General features: G+C 39.1%; 1 protein-coding gene across 2 annotated transcripts in view; it reads left to right on the top strand.

Moving 5' to 3' along the window:
• MGAT5 (alpha-1,6-mannosylglycoprotein 6-beta-N-acetylglucosaminyltransferase) overlaps positions 1-21,028 on the top strand; it is a 177,090-nt gene that overhangs the window by 116,784 nt on the left and 39,278 nt on the right. For both annotated transcript variants that reach the window (XM_089520136.1, XM_089520137.1), the window contains exons 4-8: positions 1,268-1,344; positions 3,602-3,691; positions 15,370-15,441; positions 16,891-17,052; positions 18,426-18,595. In XM_089520136.1, coding sequence (XP_089376262.1) covers positions 1,268-1,344; positions 3,602-3,691; positions 15,370-15,441; positions 16,891-17,052; positions 18,426-18,595 — 571 coding nt within the window. The remainder of the gene's footprint in view (positions 1-1,267; positions 1,345-3,601; positions 3,692-15,369; positions 15,442-16,890; positions 17,053-18,425; positions 18,596-21,028) is intronic.

Genomic DNA, 21,028 nt, shown 5'->3' with positions numbered 1-21,028 from the left:
TTTTTTTATGCTGTATGTTATTTTAATGTTGTAAACCACCCGGATTGGTTCGCCACAGGGCGGTATATAAATAAAAATTTCTTATTATTTATTATTAGATGTTGGTAGCTGCAATCACTGCAAGGGGGTGGGGAAAGGGGGGAGAGGAGCAGAATCACAGCCACTCAAACCATATGACAAACCAGAGGAAGGGGTATATCTCATGAAGACAATAATGGAATAGCAGCTAGATTGAGAGCCTATTGATGGGTTTTGCCTGTCAGTGAAAAGGTTCACTACAGTAACACATGGATTGGAAGGCAGCAGGATGGATGTGATGTCATGTGATAAGTACCAACCAAAAGTGCTTTTATCCTGTTAAAATTTTGCTTTTATAGCTTCATGTAATAAAGTCTTGAGAGTCCCCATCATCAAGTTTCCATTCATATAAATGCACTCGCCACACAATCCCTTTCTCAAATCCCCTTTGGCAGGCTGACAGAAAATGAGGGGAACACTTCAAATGTTATATTCTTTATGTCTGACCAGTGGAAGTTGTTGGCTTTTATTTCATTGGGGTAGTGAATATACTCTAATTTTGGAGGAGATGAAATGTCAAAGATGCTGGACCCAAATTAGTTCATACTAAAACTTGGAGCAGATTGACTATCCTACTGACATTGGAACCATAATCTCTCCCCCCCCCCCTTCCATCTCTCTGTTCCTTCATATCCATTTGACCAAGTCTATGAAAACTACAACATCTTTTGCTCAGTCTCAAAGGTGCTAGAATATCGTTTTGCATACCAGTGTATTGCAGTAAATATAAATATATGTGGGTTTTGAAATGACATAATATGACATAAAGCTTTAATATGACATAAAGCTTTAAAATCTGTTAAGCTTTCATCTATGTTATGTGATTTATGACTGAGATGTTTGATTCCCAACATATAATAGAAGGATTGCTACACTTCTAATTTAACCTGGTTAGAAAGTTAGTTATGTTTAATTATAAATGATGAGAAATTATTTCCATTAATTTTTAATAACCTCGCAAGTCTCTGAGCATACTTGTTGCATATTGAGTTTTATTATTCCCTGGCTGTATGGCCCTCTTCCAATTTCCCAGCAGGGAGAGATGGTAGTGCTGAATTTTAGATCTCAGTTGGTATGTCAGTGGTGACTCATCTGCACAGCCAACTGGAGTGAGAAACTTCTCATAATATGATAATGTTATGAAGTATTCAATGTTTCTGGATTATACTATGTTCTTTTTCACCTTTAGATCTTATTAATGGAGCCCAGGAACAGTGTGAACTGCCTCCCATGGATGGTTTTCCCCACTGCGAGGGCAAAATTAAAGTAAGATTAATAATTTATTGAATTTCATATTTTTCAAAACAAACAAACCAAATTAGAGGGGGAGGCATAACTTATGAACATGGGTTGGGGTGTTAAATTGTTAAATTGACTAAATCAGGGGTCGGCAACCTCCGGCCCGTGGGCCGGATGCAGCCCGCGGAGGCCTGCCGACTGGCCCCTGGCTGCTGTTGCCGCCGCCGCCGCCCGCCATGGCTTTTCACCGCTCTGGGCACCACCATTTTGTGTGTCAAAATGGCGGCACCCAGAGCGGCCTCTGGGGCTATGGGCGCCGCCATTTTGCCACCCAAAATGGCGGCACCCAGAGCGGCGAAAAGCCGTGATGGACGGCCGCGGCAGCAGCGGCGGCGGGCCTCTAGGAGGCCCGCTGCCGTCTCTAGGACCCTCCAGGAGGGCTCCGAGGGCGGCAGGGGGCCTCTGGGGGGCCCTTTGCCGTCTCTGGGGCCCTCCAGGAGGGCTCTGAGGGCAGCAGGGGGCCTCTGGGAGGCCCTTTGCCATCTCTGGGGCTCTCCAGGAGGGCTACGATGACGGCAGGGGGCCTCTGGGGGGCCCTTTGCCGTCGCTGGGGCCCTTTGCCGTCGCTGGGGCCCTCCAGGAGGGCTCCGAGGGCGGCAGGGGGCCTCTGGAGGGCCCTTTGCCATCGCTAGGGCCCTCCATGAGGGCTCCGACGGTGGCAGGGGGCCTCTGGGAGGCCCGGTGCCGTCGCTGGGGCCCTCCAGGGGGCCCTCCAGCACTGGCGGCCCCCACCAGCTTTTTTGCCAGTCTCTGATGGGGCCTGGGGCCCTGTCAGGGGCCAGCAAAGATGGGGAGGCCTGGCCCCCGGAGGGTGGAAGCTCCGCCCCTGGCATGCGGCCCCACCCCTGGAGGGTGGAAGCTCCACCCCCGGCACGCGGCCCCGCCCCGGAGGGTGGAAGCTCCAACCCCGGCATGTGGCCCCGCTCCGGAGGGTTGAAGCTCCACCTCCGGCTTCGGCCCCCCAGTCGCCTGAGGGACAGCAACCTGGCCGCCGGCTCAAAAAGGTTGCCTACCCCTGGACTAAATGGCAAAGAATCAAAAAGTCATGTCATTTTAAATGTTTCTGAACTCTAGACTAAATTGTGTTACTACTGTGACTTCCCAATAATTAATTCATTATATTGACCAAAAAGGCATCTCCCAAAATTATAGTTGCATTAGTTGCATTAGTTGCATGGGGTTTTTTGGGTGTTGGAATTTAAATAAATTCTGATTGCAAATTGAAGAGAAGAATATAGGTCATGGACAAAGATGAAAGGATGAATTTGTTCTCTACAGTCCCCCCTGCACTCCAAAATTTGCTTTGGAAGATTGAAGGATTTTCCAGAGCAGATCTGGGAGTGGGTCTTAGATACTGGTGAAAGAGAAGTCACATTGCAAAAGTTAAATTTACTTACATGTCATTGGATGGAACTGTATATATTATTCTTAAAAGGTGCAGCTTTTAAGACATATGAGCAGACATTATCAAAATAGATTGCATGGGATAAGTATTTCAGATAATTAGAAGTCTTCAGTTAATTAGGACTAAAATGACTGGCATATTGTAGCATGTGTTTTGTTTTCAAGAATAATCTGTTTGAAGATCCTTTCAGACTTTAAATTTACAGGGAAGGGTTGTTTTAAAGTATAAAGAATTTTATGTATGGATTTCAGCATAAGGTCTTTAAAAATTTGTCTTATGTAGTATAGAGTACAACTAATTCTGCATTTATCAAATAGACATGTATTTTACTGTTTAATTTGGGTAAGTGATAAGTGACTCCACTAGGAGAGCCACTGATTCTGAAAAAATATTTGAATGCATGCTGAAGTGGAGTGAGAAACATAAAAATGATTCGGTGTAGCAAAAACAAATCCATCTTTCAAAGCAGCAGTGAGATCAATGGTCTGTTACCTTGCTAGCATGGTAGCCTTAGTTCTTCCCTACCCTTTCATTTGTAAAAATCACCATATTGGCATATGTGTCAGGCTTGATGACCAAAATACAGTGATGAGAGGTGTCTTAACTAATGAAGTTGTTCCATGTGCTCCCTTTGTGAAATCTTCAAAGGGTGCAGTAATTACTTCATTCTGCTGACCGAAACCTACACTGGCATTGCTTATCTAAAATGCTTTTCTCTAGCATCTCCCTGAGTCTGACTATGAATGTATGGTCAGTCTTGCAGTCAAAAAATCTCTAACTTACTGTTTCTCTCCATCTGTGTATTGTTTTTCCTTCTAGTGGATGAAAGATATGTGGCGATCCGATCCTTGTTATGCAAGTTACGGTGTAGATGGGTCCACATGCTCCTTCTTTATTTACCTCAGTGAGGTCAGTACATTTTGATTGCAACTGATATGTATCGGTACAGGAACAACCTGCAAGAGTCCTGAGATCTATGGGGGAAGGCTTTTTCTTGGCCCCACCACCATCACAGGCTCGCTTTGTGAGGACACGAGAGAGAGAGAGAGAGAACCTTTTTAGTGGCTTCTCCCACCGTCTGGAATTCCCTTCCATGGGAGGCTAGGGTGACCTCCTTCTTGCTTTAATTTTGCTGGCAGGCTAAGACTTTTAATTTGTAATGATTGCCAGGGTGGCTTCTTATTGGGGAGTGTGCTTTTAAAATAATATTATACTCGTTTAAATGTGATGATTTTAATCATGTTTAAAATTGTGTTTTTAGGTTTTAAGTGATTTTTTTTCTGTGAGCTGTCTTTGGGTAATTTGGGAGAAAGGCTACATATAAATAAATAAGTAAACCTGTTACAAATTTGGTTTATAAAGGCCATTTTAAGCCCTATTAGTGAAACAGGATGAAGAAAAGCTCTTCCTTTATAGCAGGAATAGAATAATCCAAGATGTCTTGTCCTCCACAGGCTGAACTCTGGTTCCCATGATCTGTTACAAATGAGTATACTGGCTAATGTTGCAGCCCAACATTGTCTTGAGTAACATACATTCCCCACTTCTGCTTTATAGAATATTGACATTGAAGATTTTCAGACCACTGCTTAAGCTCTGGTAAAACGCAGCTAAAACATTTAGGAAGCGCACCTGTGTGAAATCCTGACGCGCTTCCTAAACTTCAGGGAATCGTCAGCTCCCCTCCAGTGTCTCTGAATCATTTGGAAGAGGCAATTTCCTATTAATGGAAACTTTCCGTTCAGAGGAAATTCCCTCTCCCTGAACGATTTAGGGATGCTGGAGGGGAGCCGACAATTCCCTGATGTTTAGAAAGCACACCAGGCTTGCACACACGTGTGCTTCCTAATTGTTTTAGCTGCATTTTACCAGCGCTTATGTGTTGGTCTGAAAATCTTGTTTGTCATTGTTGTTAACTGCCCTTCAATCAAGCTCGACTCGTGGTGGATAAAATATTTCCAGGATGTCTTGTCCTCCACTGCTCTGCTCAGGTCCTGCAGGCACAGACCTGTGGCCTCCCTGATTGAGTCTAACTATCTGGCATGTGGTCTTCCTCTCTTTCTGCTGCCCTCTATCTTTCCCAGGATCATTGTCTTTTCAAATGATTCATGCCTTCTCATGATGTGACCTATGTACAACAGCCTCACTTTAGTTATCCTGGCTTCCAGGGAGATTTTAGGCTTCATCTGTTCAAGCCATTTGTTTGACTTCTTGCCCATCCATGTATCCTCAGCACTCTTGTCCTGCACCACATCTCAAATGAATTGATGTTCTTTCTGCAAGCTTTTTTCACTGTCCAGCTCCCCCATCATGAGGAATACAATGCTTTGGACAATACTCACTTTAGTGTTCATCTTTATGCTTTAAGGTCTTGTCCAGTTCTGTTATAGGTGCTCTTCCCAATCCTAGTCTGCCTGGATCCTGCCTGTACCTCTGGGATTTCCCTCTCTATACTGTACATGGCAGGAATTTTTGTTGCAGAATTTTAAGCATGACTTCACTTACATGGGAAATTTGTGTGGTGGTCCTATAGTTATTACAGTCTTTTGGGTCTCCTTTTTTGTGAGTGGGAATGTATATTAATCACTTTCAATCTGTGGGCCACTGCTTTGTTGTGGTGGTAGGGACAGAAGGAGAAGAACAAAATAACAGATGCAATTTTTTTGGCATTCATTCTGGCAGGGCTTTCAATATAAGTAAGCAAATCTAAACACCTACTTAGAATTAACTTATTTTTAAAATGTTCTGCTTTCAATGTAAATACCAATTGAACTATTTTTTAAAATATGTTAATCAACATGATATGTTTCTCAGTAACATCACATCTCTATGTTATTCTTCATTGTAGGTTTGTTTTTTCAAAGAAGACCTTTGTGTTGTTCTTTGATGTGTGCATCATTATTCTTGTCATTGTTTGCCTAGTTGTAAGCAATAGAACTTTAATGTGTGTTACCTATTATTATTTGCATTAGGCAGCAGATAATAAATTAACTAGCTGATCTGCTATCACTTAAATATAAACCAAGATTTAAAAACACAATCAGGTTCCAAATGCTGCTATTTATACTTCGAAAGGTTTTCTATAACATAAAAATGCTTTGCTTTATTAATTATATTTCTCTCTTGCATAATCCCTCCAATTAGAAGTGTAAATTTTTCTTAATGTATTTGACTTTGCCCCAGAATCAACTGTATTTTTTGATGATAAAACTAATGCAGAATATAGAATGACACTTGTGGTAAATTATTTAAATGCATATTTAAATATTCTCCTTCACAGTAGCTTTTTGAAACTGGCATATTTATTCTCTTGCTTTCAAGAGGTAATAAAAGGCCAAAACATTTTCATAGATCAAGTTAGCATGTTAATATCTGCCTCACCTCAGGAGGTATCTTTGTGTTTCCTGGCATGTGTCAGTGAGTATTACCGGTATCTTTTTATAGACATTCTAATTAAACTCAGTATAGAGGATGGAACAAATACTGTTGGGTAGAAGGAGTTGCTAGCAAAAGAATTGACAGCATTCTTGGTTGAAAGGCATTTTTACTAGAACAGGGCATCTGATTTTTATGGTTAATGGATATCTAGTTAATGTTTTAAAACAGATTTCAAATCTGTATTGGTTAACCATAATTCTAAGTAGACAGATTGTTTCAATAACAACAAAGTAGAGTTTGGTGCTTTGGTTCATGTATGTTTCATTTATAAATTGTCCAGTGATGTAAATACTTAGTTATCTGTTTGATTTATAGTCTGTTTTACTAATAATATCCTTCTCTGTAAAATACATTGGAAGATAGATGTGCAGCACCAATGGAGTCGTAAATAACTGTGGTTTGTACTGCTATTAGCTGAGTATTATTGAGCTGGGAGAGCCTACTAGACAGAATCATATGTAGATAGCAAATATAAAAAATAAAATAAAACTAGAATGGCTACTTCAGCAAATGCATGGCTTTGGATTAGTTAGTACTGTCTGAGGCAGGTCCCTAATGATTCCATTATTGCCAACCCATTACTATCTATCCTCTGAACAGTTATACACCTGCATTGTACTGAAATATTATTCTGAGTAATTCTGCAGCTGCTTTGCAATACCTTCTGTGAAGGGTACTGGCTCCCCTTCCTCTGTACCATGTCCAGTGTGATAGATCTTGTGATATTCAGTGTGCAACAGAGAGATAGTCAATTAGTTCAGAAGAATGTTTGGAAGTACTGCATTTGTTTCAGTTTGTAATCCAACCTGAGTCCGAGTTCTAGGGAAAGAATACAAATAAAGTTAATAATAAATAAGTTTGTCTTTTTTTTCATGTCACCTTTCTAAAATGCAAGTTATTTCTGATAAGGTCTGTGATTTTACAAGGACAAATAAATAATTATCTGGATCTCCTTCTGTTCAATTTGTTCGAAAATATTAGTTGTTTTAAACCACAGCCCTACACTTTGTAAGTAGGGTTTTAGAGAAGTAATATACAAACATTTGGTGGGACCCAGAAGAGAGAATGAAGTATCAAATAGTTCATTTGCCAAGGGACATGGCCTTGAACTGACAAGAACTCACCTAACAAGAGTTCCATGTTGTACAAGTTATTGGGTCCTGTGACATTAAGATTAGTGCTACAGCTGTGACCATCATGGTGTGAAATCATCAGTTCTGGCTGATTTCTTTCAACCAGTCTCTGCCACCTTGTAACTGAGGCTCGATAAAATTTTCAAGCCTGATTTCAAGAAAAGGAATTATGTTTCTAATGTCCTTCACATGACACATATTCAGATGTTTTATATTTATAAACACTGAATCTTATAGATCTTTGTACAGTCTAGCAATTTAAAGTATTTACAAATTACTTCATGTGACATTTGTTACAGTGCATAATTTTATATGAAGCAAATATGCTTCCCTGAAAAACAAATGAACCATTTTGCACATCAGTCTTTTTTACGTTTGGTGAACAACAAATATTAAGGTATTTTGTAGGTTTCAAAGAGAGCTTTTTTTGACAGCACATAAAATTAATATTGTTTGGTCATGCTATTAACCTTGAGTTTGAATTCAGCATAGTTAATCCTGTGATTAATACTAAACAGAAAAGGCTGAACGCTCAAATATTTGTGAAGCATGAAATGGAATTCTTTATGCTCTACAGTGATGTGGATATATGAGATGAGTTAACTGCTAAAGATAACATGGAGCTGGTGTTTCACAAAAGTAAGTTTTTGAAGTGAACATGATGGAGGATTCACTGTTTATGATATGTGTGAACTCTGAATGGTAAATTTAGTAGTGTTGTGTAAAGTAGTCTCAAGGAGTTAGAAAATACAGCTGCAGAACTCAGAATTTCTTACTGGGGAAAACACTTTCAGTATTTTCTTCTAAACTGCATTGTTATTTTCAAAACCATTGTCAGGAATAATATTAAGCCTAAAACAATCACCAGCTCCAACTAGAATAGACCCACTGTATCAATTGGATTTACACATGTGTTGCTTAACTTTAGCCATTGGTTCAATGAGTATATTGCTGTTCAGTAGCAATTTCATTAATTTCCAGATAGTTCTTGAGACATCAGATTCCCCCTCCCCCCCTCCCCATCAGTAAAATAAATGGTTTTGATGGATGTTTCAGATACTTGACGTGCACAGAATGACCTTAGAAAATGTGTGGGAACAGGTAGTGTACAGAAACAGGCGGGTGTAACTATGTATTTGTATTACTAACATTGCTGCTTGGGGAATTGAGGGTCTGTGATTTCAAAAGACTTGTCCCTTTATTTTCAGCCCCTGTGTAATATCTCTGTGCCATTTTCAACAGTTTTCAGATCCTCACAATTTATTTTTCAGGAGTGAGGGGACTACAATACAGAGTAAAGGGGAAACAGATGGGGAGGAAGGGCGGCTTGAAGCCGCCCCTTCCAAAGACAGATTGGGACTGTGGCAACCACACACTGCAGCCCTAACCCACCTTGAACCTGGGCCAATAAGGAGTGACAAAGATCTGCACCTTTTTGGGCTGTGGAAAGGCCGGCTTTAGTGGCTGCGCTGTGGTCCCATGGTGGCTTCAAGATGCTCCAGCAGTGTGTGGTGTTTAAACACTGTGCTGCCGGAAGCTGCCCACATCTAGGTGGTTGCCCAGCTTCTGGATGGCTTCAGGGTGTCATCAGAATATGCAGTGTGTAAATGCCATGTTCTGATGAAATCCTGAAGGCATCTTTTAAGGGTCGTCTGTTCCAGCCCTAACTGGGAGACATTTTCTACATTTAGAGCCTTGTTTACATGGATTGAACTTATTTTCTTATATCTTGGGACAAATTTGTCTAATATAGAAGATTGCTTATTTGTGCACACAAAGCCGTGGAGACATAATATTTGGACCTTACATATCTGGTCATTTTTTGTCTTGAAAGTGGTTTGGGGTTAAAAAGCAACTAAAAGATTTAAGTCTTTGTGATTGCAAGCCTCACTGAAAATGCTGATGACAGTTTAATATGGGTCCTGCTACTAGTTCCAGAATACTATATACAGTGAAGCTGAAGGTCTGAGGCTTTGGCCAGTGAAGTGAGCATCAAAGTGGTTGGCACCACAGTAGCAAAATAGTAGCCAAGGCTGCAGTCACACCTAATCCAAATGCCCAAGAATCCCTTGGACAACGGTATCAGCCAATCTGCAAGGCCAATGCCTAACAATAAGCATTGGAGCAGAACTGGTGTTTCTGAAGGACTTGTGGGAACATTCTTGCTGGGAGAAAGGGATGCCATGGTATTTGCCTGTGGTCACTAAAACCGAGTATTTCTAAAGGAAGGACACAGCTTTGCTCAGGTCTGTCCTTATTAGTGGGTCTCTCTTCTTTGTTCATGAACTCCTCCTGTCTCTGTTTCTGTCCTGGAATGGAATGGACTAAACCTGACACCCCAGTTGCCAAGAAGAACAAATTAGTCAAAGCCTGTAGCAGATGGGGGCTCTCATGTGAATGGAGTGATAAATCCATTTTAGGTTTAAATATAAATGTCAAAGGAGTCATCCAGAGTGCTGAGCCTGCTTGAGGATGGTAGCATTCAGCTTCTTTTAAAATTTAGACTACAATCTGGAACATTTTCAGAAACCTGCTAACAAGGAGTGTGATGTGTAAAGTAGTCCCCCTGGACTTTGACCAGTTGACTGTTAACAGTTTCTGGCTTGCAGCTACTTCTTCAGAGGAAAACTTGGAGGGTGGAGAAGGAAAATCTGAATAACCACTGTTCAAACCCTAGTTGTTCCAATTTTTATAAAACATTATTCAAAAATAGTGAACATTGGGAGCAGAAATGAAGTGGAAAGAATCCAGATTGTTGTATAATTTTAACTAAGATCAAATGATAATTCAAGCGATGGCAACACTGAAAAAAGGTGCACATTTTGTGGTGAACAATCTTTAATATATTATATACTGATGTATTATGTAACTTGGCATCTGGGTTCATGAAGATTATATGCAAATATGCATTACATGCAGATATATGTTACTTTCAGGCAGTTTCTTCTATATTCCCAAAGGTAAACTGGTTTCCCATCCCTGCCCTAGATATAAAATCCTGTGGGCTGATCTGCATGTAACATTAAAATGAAATTTAGTGTTATGTGGACAAATCTTAGGGGCTTATCACACAGAACTGTTGCCATGGGTAAAACGTTGCAGAACTGTTGCAGAAGCGTGAAGGTATGATCGTCCGTTGTGCTTCTCAAACATCATTGAGGTGACCTGCTTCTGTCCCGTCAATGAAGAAGCATTCACAGAGAAGCCATTTTTTGAATAACAGGATATCCCGTTATTAAAAAAATGGCTTATCTGTGGATGCTTTGACAATGGGTCAAAAAGCAGATCCCTGATTGAGGCTATCCATCTGGCATGAGGTCTTCCTTTCTTTCTATTACTCTCCAGCTTTCCTAGCATTGTTGTCTTTTCAAATGAATTGTGCCTTATGATATGGCCAAAGTATGACAGTCTCAGTTGCTACATCCTGGTTTCCAGGGAGAGTACAGGTTTGATCTGTTCATTTATTTGTTTTTTTGGCCATCCACTGTGCCCTCTTTCTGTCGGCTTTCTTCAGTACTCAACTCTCACATCCATAAGTGGTGATGGGGAATACCAAGGCTTGGATAATTCTGACTTTTGTGCTCACTTGTATATCTTTACACTTCAGGATCGTGTCTAGTTCTTTCATAGCTGCCCTTCCCATTCCTAGTCATCTTCTGATTTAATGACTACAGCCTCTGTTCTGATCAGTGTATGGAAAATCTTTAACTTTTTCAATTTCCTTGTTATCTAGGTTATATAAATCTTTTGTAGTCATTTTTTTCCCTCTAAGTTCAGCATTAAGCCTGTTTTCACATTTTCATCTTTAACTGGCCTCAGTAATTATTCCAGATCTATGGTGTTAAATACTGCTAAACTATCTCTGACAACAAAATGAACATTTCTATGTTTAAAAAATATGAGTAAATAATAATTATAGTATAATCATTATACAAACATTATATATGTTTCTCAAGCTGCCTTGAGAGATTATCTTGGCACAGACTTATTCATGTGGAAGGCAACATTCCTTGAGAATTGACAGTAGATATTTAAATAGTGGACAATGGTGGTGTGCACTTTTCACCATTGGCTTTATTCCATTGTTGCTATGTTGATGTTTTCTGCGTGGTACTATATTTCAAGGGTTTTATGCTTGTGGGATGCATGCTGAAACATTTTGAAAATAGGTGATAATTTTTCTTCACATGTAACAAGTACATTTTATTATATTCACTCACATCTCTCTATCGGTAACAGCTTCCTGTCAAAACATTGGCAGTGCAACCCCTCACCACGTTACAAAAACACACTTGACAAGAACAACTTTTTTTTTTTAGAAAGAAATGAAAAACATGCCATCTGAATGTGAAATAATGCTTCCCTTTTATCTGGAATATTACTGCCTATTTTTAAAATAGTATGCTGTGTTATAACCTAAGCAGTGTCATTGGATTATAGATAAACATTAATTATTAAAGAACATTAATTATTAAAGTCAGAATGGGTTGGCTTGGATTGAGTGAAGTACAAGGAGGGGTTTTTCTATTTCATTTTCCCAATGGCAGCCCCTTCCCAAATGGAAATCCTCCAGATCAGTATCTCATGTGGAGCTGTGAGCTGCCTCCAGATGAGAAAATTGACTGTGTCATTCATTATTATATGCACTAACCTCCTTCTCTGGATTCAAGCAATTGAATTTTGAGTTTGTGGATAATTCTCCCAATTTAGATGATGATGATGACAACGACTATAATACTACATGCTTACCTATACAACATTTTTCCCCCTTGGAAAATAATATTCTGCAGCAATGTATAATATTTTAGCATATATCTATATGGTAACTGATACAGTAGGAGGAAAAAGCAGCAATTGCTCCCTTGTAGTGCAACCTGAAAAATTCTTTGCATGTTTCTCTTGAACATGTGCTTGAAAGAGTAGAAGGTGAAGTGAAAATGCATTTATAGGCTTCCCCCTGATGTTCATGCACCACAAGCCATGTCCTGATGATTTTATGAGTTGAAAGAATCCATTAAAGGGTCTTCTGTGTGTGTACAGCTGTAAATATATAGCAGCCCCTTTCATACAGCCTGTTGAACCTTTGACTGTTTGGAGTTGTTTCCATAGTGTTAGAATGAGGCCACAGAGTAGAGTCTGTCAATGAATGTATGGAATGGTTTCTGTCTACCCTTTGCATTTTTACAGTAGAAGGCTACTAGAAAAGGCAGTTGAAAGTATTTAACACTTTTAGTAGTGCACTAGAGTAAAGAAGTTATGGTGTCACAGAACAGATTTGTTTTGACAAATAATTTCTGTATTCCAAACTTTGTACACATAGTGAATTACTGCTTTTCTGTGACTTCAGACTACATTTGTGGTTTAGAATTTGTAGTCCTTCCTCAAAAATACAACATGGATTTGTTTTTGTTTTGTTTGTTACTTAAGGTATTGCAGCCACATGTCAAAGTGATAGTTGATAACGAAGATGCTTAAGTGTGCTTGATAACTTGGTGAAGTTGCACAAACTACATTGATATTGTCAGGTTTATTGTGCAAAATCAGCAACTGGTTTTGTTAGTTTTAAGAAAGAATCAATGTAAGAATCAAACTTTTAACACAAAAACAGGCTGTATCGAGTTTTCATGCATTCAGATGTAATGGAAGGGGACAGTTACATCTTGCTATCCCTGTGACTGATGATTCTTTCTATCTGTATGTAGGAAATATATATAAATTCTGCCAGTCAGAAATGTTTTTTTAATTAATTATCTCATACATTCCTTCTGGAAAAATATTGTATATATGGTTGTATTTATGGGTAGTCATGAAATCCTGATGAATATCCTATTTTATATAAACAAATACAGTGGTACCCCGGGATACGAAAGCACCGGCTTACGAAATTCCCGGGTTACGAAAAAAAATAAATTAAAAAAACTGTTCCACGTTACGAAAGTTTTTTCGGGTTACGAAAAAACTTTTGGTGCTTTTCGGCGCTATTTCGCACCAAAAAGCGGCTTTCGCTATTAGCGCCTATGGCAATTCGGCTTGCGAAAGTCTTCCGGGTTACGAAAAGGGCAGCGGAACGAATTAATTTCGTAACCCGGGGGACCACTGTATTCTGGTTTTCTAGCACTTGAAAAATGTTTGGTAATATACACTGGAAACCATATTTGAATTTGAACATTTGGTCCAATAGCCAGGAGTGGACAACTGTGGAATGGTAGGGGGCCACATTAGCTGCCCAGGAGATCTTGGGGGGGGGGGGCACATCCCACCATGATACCTGCCCCTACCAAAAAAAATTAAACAATTCCCTTTGTAACAGAAATTTCAGGAAACTTAAATTTCTAGGACTGACAGAGCAAGGATTGGCAAGAGGACCTAGTAATTGAAAATCCATAAGTTTATTTCCAATTGTCGACAAAGGAAAACAATGAACTCAGTGGAATTCAAGTTCCAAAAGCTGAGACCCCGAACAAGACAAAATGGCTCTTTTTATATTATTCAAGACAAAGAAGCTTCTTCTATACACCTGATTGGCTAATTACAATTTAAACATACAGAATTCTTACAATCAGAACAGAAATACATGCATACATTAAAACTGCATCATCACTCCTTACCCCCTCCTGTAGGAATTCAGTGGCTTTCCTCCTAACCTTGCTTCTGAATGTCCTTATCTCAGTAGTTTATGTTATGTCTTTTTACTGGTGCCAGCTTCCATCCAGGTCAAGATGCACTCCTTATTCCTTTGCTCTAGTTTCCCTAAACTCCAAGCCTTTATTTCAAAAACCATCTCTCTGGCTGACAAAGGTGACTCCATCTTTCTATAGTTTTTTATTTCAACAAGTAATATTTCCACCACACCTTCTAGAAGACACCATGATTCCTTCCTACTCCATTTTATGCCCAGGAGAGGCCTTTTTAATGAAAATGTTTATTTCCTGTTTTTTTAAAGGTCTCTTTTAGGCCTAAATTGTCACAGGATAGGCCCAAACCATGGTGGAAATGCCCTCCACACTCCCTAGAAGACATTTTGAACAAAAAAAGTATCTAAACCCACTAGGGGCTGGGGGACCAGAAAAATTAGGTTGTTTATGGCCTATGGTGAGAGGCAGTGTGGTGCAGTGGCTTGAGTGCTGGACTACGATTCTGGAGACCAGGGTTTGTCCATGAAAGCCCATTGGATGACCTTGGGTAAGTCACTGGCTCTCAGTCTCAGGCAATGGCAAACCTTCTCTGAACAATTCATGCCAAAAAAAACCCAGGATAGGTTCACCTTAGGACTGCCATAAATTGGAAATGTCTTGAAGCCACACAACAATAGAAATAGTCTGTGGACCACAGTTTGCCCACTGCTGCATTATACACTTGCATAGAACCAAACAACGTAATAAACACATTTGGGATGTGTAGAAGCATATTTACTTTTATGGCTCCATGATGTTTTGACACAATGCATCTAAGCATAGGTCCACCTCATTAGGAATAAAATAAATACCATTAGAATAGGAAACTGGATTCATGGCACCCTACATCCTGATGGGTTAAAGCAGGATATTGTTTCTTCTATTGAAACCAATTGTTGGATACTCACAGTGCTTTACATTTGCTTGATGATAATTTTTCTTTCTATAGTTTATAATAGCCTATGCTTCCTCTCATCTGCCAGCTGTCTTATCTTGTTAAGAATTTCAGTTCTCTAATAGCAGCCTCCTGAGAATTTCAGAGCTATGTTTTTTTAATGTCATCTTGAGTATTTGATCTATTAATAAAAGGCAGCTAGTTCATTGAAAAAGGTGAAAGAGGACCCCTGTAATAGCTAACCCATTTTTGTACATCTTTTGTACTTCTTTTGCACTTCCCACAATCCTGCCAGTTAGCATGGTTTGGTTTTGTCACCTGCTGACCTTGTGTTGTTCTGTTATGACTGCCAGCAAATGAGGAAAAAATCAGTTCAAGGAAACGTTGATTCAACATTTTGTTGAGTCAATTGAAGCTGAGCTTAATAGAAGATTTCCATTTCTGCAGGTTGAAAACTGGTGTCCTCGTTTACCCTGGAGAGCAAAAAATCCTAATGAAGAAACTGATCAAAAGACAATGGTGAGAAAGTCTGCCTTGCACCTTTCAGAATTCTTAGTGGAATGGACTTTAGTGTTTTATTTTCAGATTTATAAAATGTATTTCAGCTTTTATGGGATAATAACTGTTTTATGAATCAGTCTGTTACATTTTTTCCTCTTGCTGTTTTCTTGGATACATTTTGAAGACACACTGGGGAAAGTTATTTAAATATTTGTGCACACTTTTGTGTAGATTTGAGTGTGCACTTCACATTATACGTATACCAAAATTATTTTGGCTCTGTCCACAGTGGTGTCAAAAGTGATGGTAGCAAGAAGAAAGGAGCCCTGGTGAGGAAAAGAAGAAACAGATAGTAATGGCAAAACGACAGAAGAGGGAGGGAAGGGAAGTGGTACGGCAGTATGAAAGGGCTGGCTTAAAAAATTCCCTGTCCCATGTCACTCTCTTATAATGCCTTGGGTTCAAGCCATCTTCTTCCCTTCTGCCACTTAACCTACCCCTGTCCAGGAACCCAGCCATTTAATAAATAGGCAGCTGAGAGCATATTGCTTCTGCCATTGTTGCCCTACCCCCTTCTTCTCTTGTGCAACTGATGAGGGAGTGGCGCCACTCACAATACAATCTGTTACTACAAGAGCATTGTGCCTGTATAGGATCCATGTCATAGCAAATGTGTTTATCATATCAGAAATGTTTAAAGGGCACATACCCAGTTTATTTCACAACTTAAGTTATACAGGTTAAGTTTCCCTTATCCAAAATACCTGGACCCAGAAATGTTTGGGATTTGGGAATTTTTTTTAAACAAATGGAATATTTGCATAAACATAATGTGATACCATGGAGATGGAACCCAAGTCTGAACATGAAATTCATTTATGTTTTGTATACACCTTATACATATAGCCTGAAGGTGATTTTATTTATACACAATATTTTATGGTTAAAAGTGTTCACTGAACCATCAGAAAGTAAAGGTGTCACTGTCTGAGCAGCCATGTGGACAATTTTGGAGTATTTTGGATTTTGGAATTCCAGATAAGGGAGACTCAACTAGTGATGGTGCCTTCTTAACTTAAGTCAGCAGTTGTGTAAATACCACTTCATACTGTATTTACCTGTATATTTAAATTATAAAAGTGTAGTTGCCATACATGCATGTAAACAAACTTGTGCATCATGTATATACTTTAGTCAGAGAGCTATTTCAGTTTTTATTCCTGTTCAGATCTCCCTCAGATAGCGTTTTAAGGTAAAAAAAAAAAAAAAAAGAAAGAAGAAGAACCTGTATAAGCTAGTAATGGCATATATTGTCCTGTTTCTTCAGTTTTTTGAACTTTATGTAACTTTCCCTTGAATAAAACAGCAATGAAATACAGATATCACATTCCACTCTACTATAAAGAGTCTTCATATTTATCTGTTTTATAGTATAACTTATTTCATGAATTTCTTGTTTAATTGAAGGCTGAAATCAGAACCAATTTTGATTTGCTATATAAAATGATGTCCAGACATGAAGAATTCCGGTGGATGATGCTGCGAATACGTAGAATGGCTGATACTTGGATAGAAGCAATTAAGTCACTTGCTGAAAAACAAAACCTGGAGAAAAGAAAGCGAAAGAAAGTGAGTTTGATTTCAAGACATGAAATAAACAATTTCTTCGTGGTGTTGAGGAAAACCACTGGAATGAATTATCTGTCTTCATATTTTTAGATTGCTGCCAGTTATATATTCACTGTAAAGGTTGATTAAACATGTACATCATATACACTTTCTTACCAGAGAGCATTTCTGTCACTTTCAGGCATACAAAATGTTTTAATTGCTTCTTGACCTTCAAGGCTTCAGTGACTTCCAATGTCCTTTGGTTGATGTTTTGTTGCAGCGAGAGATAATTGAGTTAAATTGCATTGAAAGTAAATAATGTTGGTGAAATCCACCCCACAAAATCAAAGCAGTTTACCACCACTTAACACCAGAATATATTTTATCTCGATATGTATAGAAAAATGAAAGATCTTGGGGAGGAAAGGGCACTCTTCAGCTTCTATTTTCAGTCTAAGGGCATTGCATTTAGATTCCATTTAGAACAAAAGCTGAGAAGAGGAGAATTCATTCAGCAGCCTTTGCCATTGGCCAGGACACTGAGGACATCTGGATTAGGTAGATACTGTATGTGTGCTGAAAGCAGGAGTAGACATCACCCAGTCTGCAGGCTATGTGCAAGCCCCTCCTTCCCATTTTTGAGGGCCTTATATGATCCTCGAATTTCCTCCACTGAACAAAAAGATCAGAATGTGAGTAGCTGCTCTAAAATATTGTGCACTGATGCTTTAAAATGTTTAAAAGTTAAAACCCCACACAAATCAGAATATGAGTTCATCCATTCAATTTTTTAAAATTGATTTTGAGAGTGAGTAGGTCTGGGCAGGCAGTAAAGTTGGGTTTTGGAGCTAACACAGACACTTACCATAGCCTTTACTTAAAGGCAAGGAAGGCTATATCTTCATCAGATTATACTCCTGAAACTAGACTGACCAAAATAAAGTAGATCCGTTGATCAGTTATTGATTGATAAGTAAATCCTGTTAATTCAACAGCCACTTGGTTACTTCAGGAATTAATAACTTAATTTGTGTGTTTCCCTCCTTCCTCCTGATTTCTTTTTCCTTTTATATTGTGTCCCTTAGAGTATGAGCCTTCAGACTGAAAACCTTTTTTAAAAAAAAATTGCCTTGTTTTTTAAAAATGATGCTTGGACTATTTGAAGTGCACTACAAGTGATCATTATAATTTGTACAGATGCTGGAATGTTTAGTTTCCTTGGAATGCCAAAATATGGTTGTTACACCCTGAGCTATTTGTGCACAATGCTGTTATATGTTTGTTGTTAACTTGTAAAAAAAAAAAAAAAGCAACCATACCTGAACATAACTTCATAGTTTGTTTTGTAGGCATCCATTCTATGCTTACTTATATTTGGCTTTGTTTTTCAGATTCTTGTTCATCTTGGACTGCTCACAAAAGAATCTGGCTTCAAAATTGCGGAGAATGCCTTTAGTGGTGGTCCACTTGGTGAATTAGTCCAGTGGAGTGATTTAATTACTTCTCTCTATTTACTGGGCCATGACATTAGGATTTCAGCTTCATTGGCAGAACTGAAGGAGTAAGGAGATTATTTTCCATTTTGAAGCTAGAGTTACCAAAAAGGCTCTCCCTTACTGTAATGTCTTCAAGCCTTTCGTGTACAGCCTATAATTTTGTGAAGAAGAAAATGAAAGTGATAATTCACTAAACAGCAATAGATTATTTTCACAAGCTAAATATATGTACCATAAAAGGGATAATATGCTTTCATTGTGGTTGCTTCCTCCTGAAGCTTGATTAAATAATGCTGGAAAATTCAAATGAAGCAGCTTTATTCTCTGCCCATACAGGTGTGCTAGACATCTGCAGAAAGATAAAAATTGGCTGGCTCTTCTAATTTGTTGCCTTTTTCTGTTAAATGTACTTTATGTCCTGATAAGAAATGGGTTATCAGTAAATTGAATTGGCTGTAGCTAATTTCTCTGACTGTCATCATTCTTTGCTTTTGATCTGTTGTTCTGAAGGTCCTGTTCTATAGCCTGTTACCCATAATTTCAAAATGGTTGGTTTGCAATATTTCATTGAAAGTGTTTGGCAAATCCTAAACTTAATCATGTCACTCTTCAGACAGGGGAATTGCATGTTAATAAAATGGATGTTTCAGAATGGTATCTTGGGAGCCGTGCTGAGATGGGCATCCGTGACAGGGCCCCAGAGCTGTTTAGCTAAAAGTGTTTCAAACCAGTGGATGTGAAAGCATTTCTGTTTTTTATTCTTTGTAAATTAACCCAGACTGTTAATGTGTGGGGCATCAACAAATGTGTGTGAGTACAGTATACTTCAGTACAATATGCACACATGAAGTCACAAATTGAAATGTTTACCATGTTGAATGAAACAGTTAGTCATGCATTATTTGATAACATTCCCATAATGCATGAATAAGTGTGTTTGTGGGAGAAATTGTGGTTTGTTTGTTTTTAATGGAACATTAAAGGGTATCCCTTCCTACATGAAACACCCTCTGAAGCCTAGCCTTGGTTGCACTGAGCAGCATTGCATCTACTGATTTTGTATTGGTAAAGAAATTGAGAGATTGGGTAGTGTTTGGAGTGCTGGAGTAGGACTCTAGGAGATCAGGGTTTGAATCCCTGCTCAGCCATGGAAACCCACTGGGTGACCTTGGACAAGTCACACACTCGTGGCCTCAGAGAAAGGCAATGGCAAACCTCCTGTGAACAAATCTTGCCAAGAAACGCCTTGTTAGGTTCTCCTTAGGGTCACCATAACTCAGAAATGCCTTGAAGGCACACAATAGCACATCAAAGAGATTGTACAGGTATATGTTTGTGTTGAGGTGGGTAAGGCACAGCCTTCCAGATGTTGCATTTCACATCAGGCTTAGTCAGCATAGTAGATGAGAGCTACAATTCATCAGTTATTTAAGGGCTGTACTTTATTTATCCTGGTTTATAGTAACAAAGTTATCAAATGTTATTCGCTTCTTGGAGACTTCTGTGCAGCTACACCTCAGGGCACTTTGAAAAATGTGAATCGAGTACTTATGCAAAATGAGGTCAGCATATTTTTTTCTAGGGCTGCAGGGCCTGGCAAGCTGGTTGCGTCATTTAAGAAAATGAAAGACTAGTTCTTCAAGTCTAGTTCTAGGCCTGACTAAGGAGCCATTTCAGTTTTCCCTACTAGACAATTAACTTTCCAGGATGCCTGTTTGCACCTGCTTTGCTCCCACCCCTATGAGTATGACCTTTGAATGTACCAGGAAAGGTTTGTATATGCTGGGAGCCCTAGCTTGTCAGTAAACCAATTGGTCTGGGAGCAGCAAACTAGGATTCCTGTTATGGACATGTTTTTAAACGTTTCCTGCTTTGTATCATCATCTTGCTAGAAGGAAGGGTCTTAGGGCTAGTCTATTCATAAGTATATTATGTGCATTGCTGCAGATTTTTGCACATTCACTTTGACAGTTAATTATCTTGTGCAAATTTGCATCTATTCACCCTCCCTCTGCAGAAAATGTGCAACCGTTTGACATAAACAGTCACATGCAATAGTGTGCATTTCTGGGAATTTCCATGCAGAAAAAATCATGAAGCCTTTTTTTCTGCAGAGTTTAAGAAACTTTGGGGTAGGGGTCGGCACAAAAAGCTTGAACTCCTGTGAATCCCATGTGACCAGGTTACATTCTATTCAACTGGAATGAAGAGTATTTTAATTGTGTAAACTGTCTGTTGTGAGAACAAATAGACTGCATGCAGGAAAGCACAGCCCATCCATGTTAAACCACAACTCCCAAGAATCCTCACATATTTTGCCTAACTGCTCCACAGATCCTAGATAAAAAATAAAGATGAACCTTACCTAGGCCATTACCATCACAATAGGGAAAGCACATAAGAATTTTTTTTCTCTGACATACGTAGTTCACAGAGTTACGGGAATGTTATGAGAATGTACCAAATAATGTATGACTAAAGGTTAGTTGTGAAGCTTA

The sequence above is a fragment of the Sceloporus occidentalis genome, unplaced genomic scaffold (assembly GCF_023333645.1).
Source record: "Sceloporus occidentalis isolate IW3139 unplaced genomic scaffold, rSceOcc1.0.p SCAF_4, whole genome shotgun sequence".
NCBI classification, from domain to species: domain Eukaryota; kingdom Metazoa; phylum Chordata; class Lepidosauria; order Squamata; family Phrynosomatidae; genus Sceloporus; species Sceloporus occidentalis.
The sequence above is the reverse complement of the archived record's forward strand: the minus strand, read 5'-3'. Positions and strand labels throughout refer to the sequence as shown.